This window comes from Amphiprion ocellaris, chromosome 9 (assembly GCF_022539595.1).
Source record: "Amphiprion ocellaris isolate individual 3 ecotype Okinawa chromosome 9, ASM2253959v1, whole genome shotgun sequence".
NCBI classification, from domain to species: Eukaryota; Metazoa; Chordata; class Actinopteri; family Pomacentridae; genus Amphiprion; species Amphiprion ocellaris.
In genome coordinates this window covers 19,341,985-19,358,583 of record NC_072774.1, presented here as the reverse complement: position 1 = coordinate 19,358,583, position 16,599 = coordinate 19,341,985, and the positions used below count along the sequence as shown (strand labels likewise).

The 16,599-nt window shown below is 39.3% G+C and overlaps 1 protein-coding gene across 1 annotated transcript in view; it reads right to left on the bottom strand.

Moving 5' to 3' along the window:
• Nucleotides 1-16,599, bottom strand: part of LOC111567735 (mannosyl-oligosaccharide 1,2-alpha-mannosidase IA) — a 195,497-nt gene that overhangs the window by 63,407 nt on the left and 115,491 nt on the right. Inside the window, exon 4 of the mRNA XM_055013597.1 lies at nucleotides 3,722-3,802. Coding sequence (XP_054869572.1) covers nucleotides 3,722-3,802 — 81 coding nt within the window. The remainder of the gene's footprint in view (nucleotides 1-3,721; nucleotides 3,803-16,599) is intronic.

Sequence of the window (16,599 nt, the reverse complement as noted above, 5' to 3'; positions counted from 1 at the left end):
GCAGATGGTGGAGGAATTTAGGTCAAACTCACACATAAAAACACATATTTACATGGTGGTGCATCATATATGAAGAATCACCTGAAAAAAACATGCATGCTGATGAACACGTATGTAGAGGAGACAAACAGAGTCTACATGTTCCCATGAAAACCCACAGAGAGAAATGCACAGTGTAGCACTGTATTCCATAACAATTGATCAGGGGCTGAAGCAGTTAGTCAATTAATCAATTAATGATACAACAGAAAATGAACTGACAACTATTTTGAAAAGTCATTGATCAGTTAAAGTCAATGGTGGACTAAAAATGAAAAATATGTGTTGTATTAATCCTCTCAGACTTGAGGATTTGGCTTTTTTTTTTGCTGTTTTATTTCATTGAGTGCGGTTATCAGAAAAAACAAGCAATTTGAATCATTCTTTGGCTTCCAGTACTGGTTAAATTGGCCTTTAAGGTTTTTACTGGATTGGCATTAATTAGAGTGCAAGCTGCTCTGTGAACAGTCATTGAAAGTCCACCATTGTATTTTTTTTGTGCATGTACACCAATTTTACAGTGGAATGAAAAAAGCAGTATCCATGGCATACACACCACTTCCCGCAAACAATTTTCCAATGTAATTAATTGGGTTTTGTAGATAGATCACAGAGAGAAAGTTAATGAGAAACTGTGATATTCAGGAAGTGTTGTATATGCTCACAATTCTCTACTTCATATAGACTAAACAAACAGTCCAAAGAGAAATCAGTAAAAACAATTCCTGACTTGTAGACAAATGGACATACAGGTAGACACAATGCAGCAGGACAAACACGCGTCCAACACCTGCAGTAGCGGCCACTTCTGTCAGAGCCAGCTGACTTGGCCGGGAGTTTGTGATGGTGAATGACGGAAGAGCGGGGCGGCAGCGGCCAGACCTGTCTGAACAAGACATTTAATGTGGGGACTGCTTCCATAAAGACTAACCACGAGCCTTCTGGGGCTCCAAGAAAACACACATATAAACAATATGTCCGCTGTGGTCAAAACAACAGGAGGTTATTAATGGTCAGGTGTTGCTCCAGTTCAGCTCCAAGCACTTCTCCAGCAAACTGTACCCCACAAGGAGCCATAATCATCGCCTGCTCACCGACAGTCATTTACAGCACCACCGGCTGCCCAATCTCCTCTGGTCAAACTGGATCCAGAATCTCGTAATAGTCTCCCATACCGTATCTCCGCTGATTTAAGTCACTGCAGCGGTGACAGACCTTCAGTCTGTTGGTTTTATCATTCCAATAGAACAGCAGACCACGAGGAAGGTCCCTAATGGGGGAATTGAGGGGAGGAGTGGGGGGATCAGGTGGCTATAAATCTCGCTCTCAGGGACCCTTCACAGAAAGCACACGAGCAAGCCATGTGATGGATATCTGTGCAGGGGTAAAGGGTATTGATACATCCGTCAGGAAACCCAGCCGGTGTGCTCCATCTCATGAGAAAGATGGTGTGCTGTAAGTAGGAAAGTTCAAATTCAAGGAGAAGAATGTGGGGAAAGGACTGCAGTCGCTTCAACAAAACTTAGTGGGCAACAAAGATGGATCGTGACACTAATCACATGGACTGAGGTTAAAAAGAGGAAGATTAAAAGATGTAAAAGGTAGCAGTAAGTTGTCTCTTTTACAGATTTTCTTCATCCAAACTACAGGTACTCATGTCCTGTATGACATGGTGAGACAAAGGCAGAATCTGTGGCAAATACACTCTGTTCTTTCTCTGCACACTTCCACACACTCATTTCATTTTGGAAAATATCTTTATCGATGCCATATATAGAAATTTCCATGGAACAGTGAATAAAGCAGAAGAATATTTTCTGCAAGGCATTAACGGCAAGAAAATGTGGAATAATGGATTTAACAATATATTCTGCCCCAGTAATGTATTCATATTTCACTCATCCAGTGGTGGTGGACAATTTTATGCTGCTCTCCCCTCAACTCGCTTGGCCTGCAAATCAATGTCCATTAAAGCGACTGAGTGTTCGTATGTTATTGGATCCTGTTTCCATTAATTCTGCTTCTGCGCATATTTCAACCTCTTCCCCAGACTGTGGTCCAGAACAGTACAACTGCGGTGCTGTGTGTCCACTCCAGGAGGCTGCTACAGAAAGATGCTCGTTATGGTGACACATTGACCTCCAGCGACTTCACAATATACTGACAATGAACTGCACCATTTGTGCTGTGTGGTTGTCACATGCAATTTTTAAACCTTTATTTATCCAGCCAAGGTCTTTTCTGGCAAGGCCAAGCTTCACACTCATAAAGTTTCACAGCTTCACACCTGGATGCTGTCCATTGTAGCCACAGGCTACAATGGACAAGGAGCAAGGAGCTTCATGGAGCAGCTGCTGCTTCTTCAAGGACACAACTGTGGTATTTCTTCAGCGGAGGAAAAATAATTCATTCACTTTTCCTCCTACATTTAATCAAATTACTGAAGCTTGCTTCTCTGTCCTCTAAGCAACAATTTTACACTGCAGTAAAAATGCAATAAAAGCAACATTCACTGGCACTTGGGGCTGTTGTTTGTTCTTCAGATTTTCAGGTTTCAGTAAAGTTGTTCACTCCCTCCTATAATACCTTAAATTTACATGCAGTGTTGGACATAATTCTTGTACAGATTATAGAACGGCAACAGCAATCAGTGACATTACTATCATTGCTGCACAGCTCCATCAAAATTGCTCCTAAACAACTTCTAAGTTTCCACAGCCAAACATCTCTTCTTCTAAATCCAAAATAGGTCGAATAACACAAAACGAGACATCATAACAGACATTTAGAAACTATAGAAAATCACCATTGACCCTATTGTTAGCCTCAGTGACATTACAGAGTTGCTGTCTATAAAGAGCTGAACCAGGCACTGGAATATCAGTTCAGCAGTGACTAAGCTGAGCCAGCCAGCTAAGAAAACGTACATGTCAGTGAAACGCTACCAGGAGGTGCATTGAACCGACTCCCCAGAGCTGCAGCCTCTGTGACACGCTACGATTTGCCAAAGCAGTCAGTCAAGTGAACGCACACACGACAACGATATGAAGCTTTCTAACATCTGGCATTTTACCCCTTCATTAGTACAAACATGCATATGTAAATGTTTAATGAAAACATGCGATGGTTGAACTATCTAATGTATTTGGTTTCTTTGAATTTTCTGTGTATTTAAAGCTTGGAAATATCTAATCAGAAAGTATAGTTCTTCTTTGCAGTGCAAACTCTGTAGTCACTGATATAACTTTTTACTATTTGTAGGACAGCTCATTGTGCTGGAACAGTGAGGCACTGTTTATTGTAAAGCGCGTTGAAAAGTACAACTTTTCTATATTTGTTTACATAAAATATAGAGAAATATGTTTAAACTAACCTGATCCTTTAAAACACTGTTTAAATGTGGTAGATATATATAAAAAGTCCAAACAATGAGCTTTATGAATACTTTTTAAGCACACAATATCATTTAAAAACTTGAAACATGACAATATTCAAATACTATCAGATAACTCTATGTGGGTAATGTGGTGACGCATGGACACACACGAACACAATGCGGTGCACAAATGCTGTCACACTCTCAGGCAGCCTGTTCATCATTCATACTGCAGGGCTGCTTGGAGATAAAGGAAGCAGCAGATCTCACTAGAGTAGAGGGATAACAGGCATCTATTAATCTTACCTCCTCTCCTGTCAGGTAGTAAGCCGACAGCAACCCGCCGACGTAACGGATGTTCACCTCGAAGAGTGATGCCTCGCCGTTCTGTGGAACCAAGAGAGAGATCAAATTGTTAAATGTCATATTCAGCCATGGCCTCGGTCAGGGGTAAAGCAGTAGTATTTATGCAAAATATATACACACTGTAGATATCATGATTTATTGTCTTACTCGACTTTATTTAATAACTGACGTGTCTGGTAGATTGAGTGCCCTTGGAGATCTCTTGGGCGTACTGTGGTCCAGATGTGTACATAAATGTTTCACACTGAAAAGATTCTGAGATGCATGACTATGTGAGCAATATTTATCAGCTCCAGGTATGCCAACGCGCATTGCATGTTTGTTTAATAACAAATTCAATAGAAGTATCAGATGGAGTAATATATTGAGATGCCTAGTGGACATAGCCTGATATTAATGACCAAATTCCATTGTGGTAACACTGCAGTCCTCAGTCTGACGTGATCTGTTCCTGTTCCTGTCCAGATGATGGCGGTTAAATTTGGATCAAAAATCGACTTAATCAGAAGCAGCCTTGTGTAGATGAACTGTTGGTTTAAAGACATAAATTAAATAGAGAAAACATTAATATTCACAAGAAACAAAGGTACTGATGAGAAATTACACCTGTGGGAAGATATAACACATTCCTTTAAAGAAATGCATCTGCATGGGGTTGTTCTGATTAAAGAGCTGTCATATTACAGTCAGTTGATTTATAAAGGGTTAAAAAGCTTTGCCACCTACAGTTGTGAATGTGGCTGTTGATTAGGAACTGATGAGCATCAATACTTTAGTTACAGGGAAATAATCCAAAGACTCCCACCTGCATCTTTAAAATGTATACTTTCATTTTTCAAACAGGCTAATCAATTGCCTAAAACTGCTGGACAATGAAGTTTCATAGAATACAAAACAGTGGTTAATAGTGTTTTTCAGCTCAAAATAATTGATATAAATGCTTGCTGCACACTGTTATTTTCTAGGTGAAAATGATCAATCACTGCTAGTTGAATGGCTGAACATATCAATCTACTTTTTCATAGTCTTATTATGCTTTTATTCCGGAATCAATGACTGGAAAGGAAGCAGAACCACTACAGCATCTCCATCCTCCATCTCCCAGTCACTGCTGTGCAAACTCTAGCTGCAGATTATCAAAGCTCTGCAGACTTTTAATGGCGCAATTGCCATCGATAACTTTTAAAACATATTATTGTCTTATTCTACAATAGTTAGTGAATGGCTATACAGTGAATCCCCATGACAACAGCAACTGTGGTTGCAAGGACGATGTGACGGTTTTACAAAACCTCAGCTGACTGACTGATTAACTTTATTATCCCTCATTAGGCGATTGTGTTGTATTCATTAGTCTTGTCATTAGTCTGACAGTATATATACAAGGATGAGAACAAGCAAATAAAGTCATACGAGTTTACTATCATCAATGACTGTTGACATCAAACTGGCACACTCTTATACCCTCATACTTTACTTAAATACTCAGTGAAATCCCCTCATAATTGTACAATTAGTTTTTTGTGTGTTTGAGTGATTAAAAAAAAGTTAGAAGTCTGGTATCTTGCTCAACAGTTTTCAGGAATAGGTTGTCTAGTGTTTGATGGCCACATTAATCACTGTGGGAAACGGGCCAGTGAACTTCTGCTTATGAGAAAGTCTCTCTAACTGCCAGGCTCCCAGGCTCCCTTTCCACTCTTTCTAAGTAATGGAGATTCCCTTTCTGAAGAAATCAACGACTAAGTCCAGGCCAGCCTCAACAAGTCAGGCAAGAAAGTGAAAGCCATGTAATCATGTTCCCCAGTGTTTTGTTTTCTCTTCTGTCTCAGAGTCTCTTACAACTCCAGGGCAGTACTGATTAATGGAGAGCAAGTTCACTGGTTGAACATGAATTTCATCCAAGCGCCTCCCCAATATTATTTTGAAATGCCAACTCTTGCTCATGTTATTATCATTATTTAGAGTTTTAAACCAATATAAGCCACTCTGTAACAAACTTTTTTTGACTCATTATTAGACAGATAATTAACACTGTAAGCTCTCAGTGGTTTATTTACCTCAACTACTGGGAGAAGCGGACAAGAAAGTGCTGAAATTTACTGAATATTTGCAAAACAGCAATCTTTAGAAGTGGCAATGGGAAATAATTGGTGAATTAAATGTTTTTTCCTGCTAAAGAAATATCAACTCAGAGCACCAGATTGGTGACTGTGACCTAAATGTGTTTTTGTCCAGCTGTAATTAGTGCTGTGGAAATACAGTGTGCTGAATTTATAGTGTAGTAGCGTACATGTGACTTTTGCTCAGCCTTTGTAAGCGACAAGCCTTGAAGTTCTTGTGTTACGCATAAAAGTAAAATCTCAACAGTATAGCTTGTCCTCTGAAAGCAAACAAAAAGTACAAAAAAAACTTTTTGTATTCAACAGCCCTCGCTTTTTACACTACTGTGCGACTGTATATGATTATACAGTTTTTGATAGAAATTCTCTCGCTGTTTTTTCACTACAAACAAATATCTAGTTCTTTCTTGCATTTTCCCAAGAGCCTTGCAATATAAAAACACACGTATTTGCTGAAAATTTGCAGAAAATCAATATTCTAATGCAGCAACTGCGAAGCACTCAGAGACGAATTGTGCTATGGTGCCATTTCTACATGAAATATGTTTGGTCTATTCCCTTTTCTGAATGAAATATGAAATAAGAGGTAACACTGCATGTTTCTCAATATGTCACCATAATTATTGCCTCTCGTGCTAGCTGAAGGTTGAAGCAGAATGATACTCATTGACTTAGAGAACCATTGAGAAGGAAATTGCTACCTCAAGAGTGGATTATAAGGAAACTGTAATTGGGTGCCAGAAAGGGCAATTTGCTCCACTTGGAGGAATACGATCGAGACGGGGAGTCACTGGCAACTGTTCAATGCTTTCATTTATCTCCATATATATCTTCTCTTAAAGCTACTTACACACTTAATCCAATTTTATATGATGATACTTAACATAAATCAATAATTGGAATCAATAATCATCAAATGTATTTGTCTCTGAATCTATATATTTGATGCTGCCAACAGAGAATTACTATAACACCAACAACTTGGCAGAAAAATAGTTCTGTACTTTAGGGAATATATTTATTGGCTTTCTTGCTGGCAGTTGGAGGAGAAGGTAAATATCACATTTTTACAGTTAATAAGAAGCTTTGCCATTGTTTTTACACTTTGATTTTTGTTTGGATTAAACCGTCTTGACGTGGTGAGGTACTTACGGAGCATTAGAGGTGCTTGTAGGTGTGTTTTTTTACGTTTAGATGGAACATAGCTGAAATGTATCATGTTTTTATGACTACAGGTTCATATTCATCTTACAGACATGAAATCAGCATCAAGCGTCACATTTAACTCCCGACAACCAAGTGAAGATGAAAATTTGACCACACGTTATCGTTTCACGTCATTCTTTGATTCTGGTAATAACAGCAGGGTTGTAGCATGACCAAGGTGCAGGCTTCGTCTGTACAGTCAGCCCACTGGTGACATTTTCTGAAACAAAGCACAGACACCTCTGGCAGGGCAGTCGAGCTGAGCTGTCTTGCCAACACTGAAATGAGTGGCCCATTCAGTAATGGCACTACGATGGCAGTGATTAGGGATGGAGTGTCTATTCATCACCAGGGCTCTCAGCGAGATAGGCAGAAGTTACAGTTCGGGAGAACAAGTAACGCTGACAAAGGTTTTGCCAATCAGACTTTTACTTCCCAGTGCAGGCTCAATAAATCACTCAGCAAGCTATGTGTTAAACTTCCATTCATACTGATTTGAAGATATGTCTGAAGTGCATTTGGATCTAACACAAGCCTCTAGGCACGATTTCGACTCAAACAGCTATTGTTGATTTCTGCATTTGAATCTAGTGTATTTCTTTTTTCAGAACCGTTTACATTTGCCTCTCCATTAAATCAAGTAAAAAAGCGAACCCTAAGGCTGTGAGAGCGCACATTAAACAATAAAACTCACAGACACATAAACTGATCACCACATCACAAGCAAGATATCAAGAAGGAAGATTAAAAACACTGTAACAGCTCTCTGGAAGGCTGTTTTAATAGGATTAAACACAAACTGTATTTATTTTAACTATGCATAAGGAGAAGTTGAATAACTGCACAGCAGACTGGGTTTGACTCAGACTGAGGCTCACTGTCAAACTGGGTGGATCTCAAAAGAAAGAATTTTTGAAGTCTGTCTTTAAACTAGAGTCAGACACGCATATAAACAGATTTTTCTTAGTGTAGTCGTTTCTTGTTCATACTGGCCACTGTGACATCCCTCTTTAAAGTACCTTTAAAGTACCTTCCACATCAAACTCCCCTCTTTGTGTTCCACTTTTTTGAAAAGACTAACACATTAGAAGACATCCAGTTGATTTGTTTTTACTCAGACTGTTGAAGCTTCACATGAGCCTCAGATAAACTTTGGAATGTATAATGAACAAAGCTCTTAACAGTGAGAAATATCTGTATGTGTATCTGGGGAGATGACTTGAGAATTTGCGAACATGTCTTTTAATGGTGTTTCCCAAGCTTGCCATTATGATTTGTCCAAATCCAAAATAAGTTGATTTACTTTTATTTAGGCCCTGTGCTTAGTTTCGCATTAAAACCCAAAATAATTTCTCAAAGCTATTAGGATTTTGTGCTTGAGCTGTGAACTGGTCAAATGAGACCAAATGATGTGGGAAAATGGAATATCGTAATGTGAACATGCGTTAATTTCTGATTAAGTTGATCAATTGTTATGGCAAAGCAGATATTTTCATCTGTCTGAAAAAGCAAACTGAAATTTATTAGGGAAAAACCCCCAGTATTTATCAGATCAAACCCACTGATGGGAAATGTCAACATAAACTGTATTGTTTGCTTCCAAGTTGCAAGTTTTTTGGACACTTCTCTGCATCAAATCTGAATGTGACTGAGGTGTTTATTCTCACTTTGATACACTGTGATACACTTTTAGGCTTTTAAAAGAGGTTCATGTTTAGTTTAAATGACAGCTGAATCATAAGAAAATTCCAAAAGGAGTAATTTCCCACTAAGATACAAAAAGCTGCATCACTGAGTTCAATTTGACTGCTCTGCTGCTGCTCCTGGAGGCATGTTAACACGTGGTGTGTGGAGCATAACTGCTCTCCTGCAAGCATGGCAAAGAAATCTGGTAAAGTGAATAACACCTGTTTTCACTTTTTTTTTTCTTCTTGTCTCCATTCACGGTGCTCAAGTTGAGGACCTAATTAGCAAACAACAGAAGCCTGTCAGAGGAAAACACAGCACCACAGCTACCATGATTAACACTTCAGTTTCTGTCTTCTCTCAGTCTGCTGCAGTGGAAAGTGAAAGTAGAGCATTTTAGAGGAATGATTACTCAGCTATAAAAACAAATGTGCACTTCAGCCTTACAGTGCAAACCGTTGCACCGCTGTTTTCTATATTAAATCTAAAGTAAATACTTTCCTGGGATTTGACTGTATGTGTACCTTGTTAACTTTTAGAAGAGGGCAAAAGATCACTTAAATAGTTTCAATGCACAACAAACAGGCAATTGGATACTGCTTTTAAAAATGGTTCAAGCATTTAAAATATGCATAATACAGGAAGAAAATTAGAATTTTAATTGCTCTACAAAATGTAATTGTTGTGCAGGAGGAGCCACAGCAGAGAAGAAAACTAATTAATGAGGGTAATGACTCATTGGGTACATTGCTGTCGAAACTTGTAGGTGTTCTGCTTCACTAGCACCATGCAATGTTGCTGACAGCGTTTGCTGCTGGTTTCTCTGTTGATGATCATTCCACAGTCGTGGCAAAGATTGTCGTCACACTCAGCCCAGATTTGCTTGGGACATGAGCCTGATTGGCATGGCTGCTGTGCGGCCGTGTGCCAAGGAGCTGACTAGACTGTTGCCCAGTGGTGTGTCCCGCTCAGACACTAATGTAATGATTTACTGCTAATAAACAGGCATCATTGTCACTGGCCGAGGAGACTCTCAGCCTCGCCGCTGTCCAGGTTGCCGACCGGTTCCCACATTTCAATCCCAAATTAGACGCATGTGACAGGAGGAAAAAAATGACGTGATAAGCCAAGGATCAAAATTAAGCAGATGATTGCTTCTCCTACTGGTGCTGGTGATTCACACTTAGTGGCTATGATTTAACTGAACATTGCTAATGAACGTAGAAATCATGAAAGGGAACAATTTGATCCTGCTGCTGTAATCTCTGTAAGTTGAGCATACTGCACACTCAAAGCTGCTGCCTCTGCTGAAGCTGGAGTTTCCCCAAGGCTGCTCCTCTCCACCCGGCTATTTTCAGGACACAGAGTTGCCGCTGCTTTTTCTTTTTTCTTATTGTACAGTAATTACGGTCTTGATCAGAGTCCAAGCTGTGAGAGCAGTCGACGACATTAGCGTTAATGACCGCTAACCTCTGGAGCATGCTAAACAGCTTTCTCTGATAGAAAAGAAGCTCTTAACTTCATGCCAAAAAAAAAAAACAAAAAACAAAAAGACCTCACAAATGATGAGCCCACACAGCTCAATATTTAGGTAGGTGATATCGACCTAACAGTAAAGAGTGATGGATAAGAAAAGTTTTTCTTTTCCCAGCATTTAAGCAGACTATAGTGTGCTGACACATACATATTCTTGTTTGCGGATATTTGAATTCTCAAGATGGCTTTAAGACTCATTGAACTGCTGTTAAAAGAGGCTTATAGAATGAAGCTAATGAAGATTTTTGTTTCCAATACACATCGATCATTAGACTATATTAGCATTTTCTATGAGACTGACATTCCCATTTCATTTAATTATGCAGTGCAGTGTTGTTCTTTGAGCCTACCCTAATGACACATAAAATGAATGATTAAACTAATCAAAAAGGGCTTATGTTGCCTTCAGTGAGATGCTCCTTTTAATTTTTCAGCAACAACCACAACATCAGGGAATTGTGTCTTTTTTTATGAAGCCATTTCTTTAAACATGGTAATTTGATCTGAATAGTGTTTCTCATTTTTCAAATTGCATTTTAACTGACAGACATTAGATGGTAATAGTTATCAGCTGCAGTTCATCAAGATTGTCTCTCTCTCTCTTTTTTTTTCTTTTTTTTACTTGACTGCTGAGCTGGTATTGCATTCCCATGATGCATTTTTACAAACTTGAGGGTAGCCTCAGTGAATACCTAATCCCCTCGGACCAATAAACTGTGATTAAATGGTCCAAGCAGAGAGGCATTAATATAGACTATTGGCTAATGGGTTGAATCTCATCAGGTATGATTTGCATTTTATTTCTTTGATAACATGTATCCTTTAAAACCCTGTAATTAATCTACATCTAACATCTCCTTTAACGTCATCAAGCAGGCTTATACACACAAAAAAGAAAATGTGCGTGTATCATAAGCATCTCCACTAAATGCATTAACTTGTAAATTAACAGCCTGGTGAATAATTAATCAAATACTGCCAGAGTGATAAATTATAGCTGAATTACAACACAACCCATCACCCCTCCATCTTTTCCACTCCCATCCTCTGCATCCCATCCTTTGAGGTACGACAGATTTGTCTCTCTGCATCTGTTTTCACAGATCGTCTCCGTCTTTTGATGCTCTCTCTCTCTGTGCACCCGTAGACACAAACACACACACACACACACACACACACACATGCAGAATCATTCTAAAGCAGCATTGTGTGTACAGGTCTCTGCTCTCTCCTGGGGGATGCAGAAGCTCCCCACCGAGTCTTCTATGATAATGCTCAGGTCTCACGGGACTTTGCTACGCTCTCACTCTGCTGTTATTATTCACCCCGCTGCAATCCGCCTTCCTTCTTCCTGACTCTGTGTGTAACTGTCTGCCTCTGTCTCTCATCATATACCTCCCACTGTATTTGGCCTTGCTGACTGAGCCACATCCTTCACTGTTTCTCAGCGGCACTGGAGGCTGCTCTGCTCCCAAAGTGCCGACAAGAAAAAAAGAGGCACTTGAGCCACCGAATGTTGCACAGTATTCACACTGATGTATTAAACGTCCAGTTGTGTAAATTAGGTCATTAACTGAGCTAATTAATGCACAAACATTTGTTTCAATAGACTTTTCTTCACATTACTTTAGTAGTATGAAATTAAAGCTAAAGCAAAAGCTTCATGACTTATAGTTGCTTTATGGAGATCAGTTTTTCCAAATTAACTTGCAGATTTATTCTGGAAGATGTACTTTTACTTTTCACTCTCCTCTTGGCTTTACTAGGCCAAGTAAAAGAGAAACACAAGCTCTGCTAATGTGTTGCAATGCTCACCAGCTAGTAACTCTGTTTTCCTGCTGTGCATTTGATGCTGTGTAGAAAGTGTACTGCAAGTCTAATGGAACTTTCTGGGTGAAAACATCTGTTTGTCATGGCTGGAGACAAATTTGATGAGAGCAGTGTGAGTGAACAAAAATAGTAATGTTTCAGGCTATAAAACCCCCCAAAATAAAGTCAAAGACACTTGTCCTGCAAAACTGAGAAACGCTGCAACACTTGGTAATAATGTCCTCCAAGTTTTTCACAACAAGCTCCTCTTTTCATGTTACATAGTCATTTAATGCACTGTTAATTCATAAGGCATCCCTAAACGTTACATTGTACTGTGGAAAACTTCAACTTGCGTGCTGCAATCAACACTTTGCAAATCATTAAGTAGCGATTTTAAATGAATTACTTTCAAATTCGGTAACCTGGTGTTGACTTTATGTTCTTTGAATACGTAATGGAACTGTGCTGATTTTGCAGTGAACAAGTGCCGGCAGTTAAAACATGGTTTTGCCAACATATAGAGAAATATCTACTGTATTTCATTCATTTTAATGGTGAAGTAAACATTAATTGTTATTGTGGTTCACTATTAGCAAAGGAAATTTTAAAAATTTGCATCCCTAATTCCAAGCACTTTCTACACCAACATCTGAAGCTGATTACGGACTTTTTGGAATAATGTCTACATGTAAATCAGAGTCTCTGTCAGCATTTGCCTGTGCCAAATTGGTCCACAGGGACAAAGTTCATGAGTGATACAAAACGTGCTGGTAAATATCCATAATGATGAACCACCCACGCAAAATGTCCTCTGCCCACCGCATCTCGAGACAGAATGTCAGCTCAGCTTGACCTTAGCTCAGGGGCACGGCGTCTTCACTGAACCATCTCTGGGCGCCATAAATGACACTGTTTTTCCTCAGACGTCTTCACGACTAGGGGCAAGTTGGGTCTCATTTAGTGCAGACAGGAGGTCTCTGGGGGTCAAAAAAACATCCCTGTGGAGGTAAACAACAACCTTGCTCCAGGTCTCCTCATTAACAACAAATGTCACTTTGTCTTGTCCTCAAATCCGAGTGCACATTTGGAAAACAACTCATTTACAACTGACGAAAACAGCGTGATTTATAAACTTTGAGATACAAAATATGGATGGGGATGGCAAAACGCTGACAATCTGCCTCAACAATGTGATGACATCCGAGTTAAAAAGTGCCATCATGATAATGCATAAAATATTCTGAATATGTTTGGTTGCTTAAAATATTTTAGGATAACATGCACTCTAAATTTGCCCGAAGCATTTGCAATGTTGAACTCAGTCAACAGCGTCTTCTCTGGCAATTATTCTGGAAAGTTAACAACACATTTCTCTCTACTTCTCTGTATTGTACACACACTGTTAGTCTGGATGGCATTGTCTTTGCCTTCAGTACGACTGTGAGGAACCAGGATATGGACTTTAAGACTCACACATAAAACAACTTCTTGTCTTTTACTGGCACAATATTGTCAAAATTAAGAACATCCTATTTAAAAATGATTGTAAACAACTCGTCAATGCATTCATTATTTCTAGGCTTAACTGTTGGAATTCCTTATTATCAGGATCTAGAAAAAACTCTCTGAAAAGCCTGTATCTGAATCAGAATACTTCATGGAGACAGAAACTAGCAAGATAGACGATATTTCTCCCATATTCTTTTGTGTTTATTGTCTGGGTATAAAATCACGAATGCGATTTAAAGTCCTTATCCTCGCATACAAAGACTTTAATCGTGTCCATTGTATATTACAGATCTTACATTACCCTCCGAACCCAACACAACCTTTTGATCTTAGAATGCAGGCTTACTTCTGTTTTTTGTTTTTTGTTGTTTGTTTGTTTTTTTTGTTTTGTTTTGTTCTTTAGAGTTTGCCAAAGCAGAATGAGAAGCAGAGCCTTTGGCTTTCTGGCTCCTCTTCTATGGAATCAGCTCCCAGTTTGGGTTTAAGAGTCAGAAACCCTCTCTACTTTTAAGATTATGCTTAAAAATGTCCTTTTTGATAAAGCTTGTAGTTCAGGCAGGCTCAGGTATCCCAGATCCATCCCTTAGCTATGCTTCTATAGGCCCAGGTAGCTGAGGGAATCCCATGATGCACCTGTACCTTTCTTTCTTTCACTCACCATGCATGTATGTGCCTCTATTGTATGGCGTTATCTTTGTGTCCTCTTTTTCTTGTAGTTTGTGTTTTTCTTCTCTCCCTGTACCTCTGACTCCAGTTTTTTTTGATCTCCAGCTACTGGCTTCACCAACCTGCCCAGAGTTTATTGTTTGCTGGATGTGAAACGCTCATCTTTTCTCTCTCCATTCTGCTTTCACACCAAATTGTCAAGACAGATAGCCACCCACCCTGTGACTGGTTCAGTTGGAGGTTTCTACCTGTTAAGAGAGAGGTTTTTTTTCTTCCCACTGTTTCCAAGTGCTTGCTCAAGAAGGAATTACTGGGCTCCTCTCTATAATATTGTAAAGTCTTAACCTTATGACAGAAAGTGCCCAGAGATTACTTATTTTATGATTTGGTGTTTTATAAATAAAACTGAATTGAATTCTGTATTTTGCAAGAATCATCCTGGCAATCTCTGATACAATTTGAAGAGGTGCTTCAATCTCATCTACGCTCTCACCAAGCTTCCTCTTTTTGGAAGAGGAGTGCATCTTGTGCATGTCTGAGAGCAAACTGAGTATCAGGACTGGAAGCGCAAACTCTTTCTGGCCTCTGGGCTCAGCATCCCTCTGAGGTCGCACAGATTACCAGAAACAACAATAAGCAATGTATCTGCGCTCATTCTACCAAAAAGCCAATTACATCTGGATTATAACAGCACTGATATAAGTGGAGTTATTTTTTGTTTGCTGTGTGTTACGCTGCCACAAAGTTGATTTGAATGTAATGGAATTGAGACCTCAAGCTAATGCAGATATCTCAATCTGACAGAAGAGACTTCAGGGAGATTTGAGGGATTGTTTATTTGTTCCAGGCTGTTTCAGGGTGTTTCTGACAATTTACAGCTTCCACCACAGTTTGAATGAAATACTCTGCTTTATTGCCACTGAAACAGCCCCTACTGGGCCTCTTTTCACATTTCAGCAGAGTCAAGCTCACAGCAATTGACCACAACATAAATAAGGATGGCCAGAAAAATAAAAAAAAATAAAACCAAGTCTGCAGCCATGCTAATAGCTCTCCAAGGCTATGCACAGAAAAAGCACTGCTTTGAGCTGAATGGTAACACCAACATACTCACGAGGGTTATGCTAATATGCTGATACTTAACGGGTATAATAATGATCATGAACACCATCTCACTTTAGTATGTGAGCATGCTAACATTTTCTAATCAACACTAAATACAAGGCACAATACAGCTGAAAACTGGGGTGTATTTAGTTTTGCAGGTATGATATTTAATGCCAGTCATAGCTTAGACATTTAACTCCAAATTGCAAACATAAACCTTAAAGCCTAAAGTGAAAGTCAGGTGTACTGTGCAAAATATCACAGGAAATCAACAGTTGTTGAGATATTTCAGCCTGGATCAAACCAACCATCTGTGCATGACTGCAAAAAGCTCCTTGAACATTTTTAATGCATGTAACAGCAGATTAATACCTGGTGCTGACACATTTCAAACAGGTTTTGAGACACTATGTTCCAGACAATATTTCCAGTGAAAGTAGCTCCATTGCTGCTCACATGTCGTTTCATGTTACCGTCGCCCTGCTGACCTCCCTGTCAGTGCGCCTCAGAAATAATATTAAGGTCCATCTTCTCCCTCTCTGCTGCCTCTCTTTCGTGTCATATAAAGACACTTTTCTACCACATGCCAACGTCAGCACGACTGACTTGTTCAAGGTTGGAAAAATTGCAGCATTGCCCCACGAAAGAAAAACACAGCTCCTTTTTTCAGTCTCTCTCAATGACACCCACGAGACTTCACCCTCGATACATCTGAGACGTGGAATTATAGGCCTGAATGTGCAAATTATCCAGTCACTTTGCCATCCTGGTGAGACTCGGGAGATTTTTCACTGTGGTGTATCAGAAGTTATTGCCAGTGGATGCTGCTAGTTACTCTGAAGAGGCTTCATGGGAATCATCAACAGACTCGCAGGGGGACCCTTTCATCTATAAACAGCAGCAGTTCTAAAATTACAATAGATGAGATTTTACTGAGAAGATGTGCATGTTTCAGCTTCTGTACAAGATCATTTAGCGTGACAGCTTTTTTACATTTTGTAATACATTAGCATATATTTATAGCTTGCAGGCTAAAATCGTGTTACGCACTCGTACAAATAAAAAACACAATTAGATTTTTAGGATTATTTTTAAGGCCATTATTGATATTTTAATAGGTTAAAAGGCAGATAATGAAAGGGAAAAACAACAGAGGTTGTGTGTGGTTACATATGG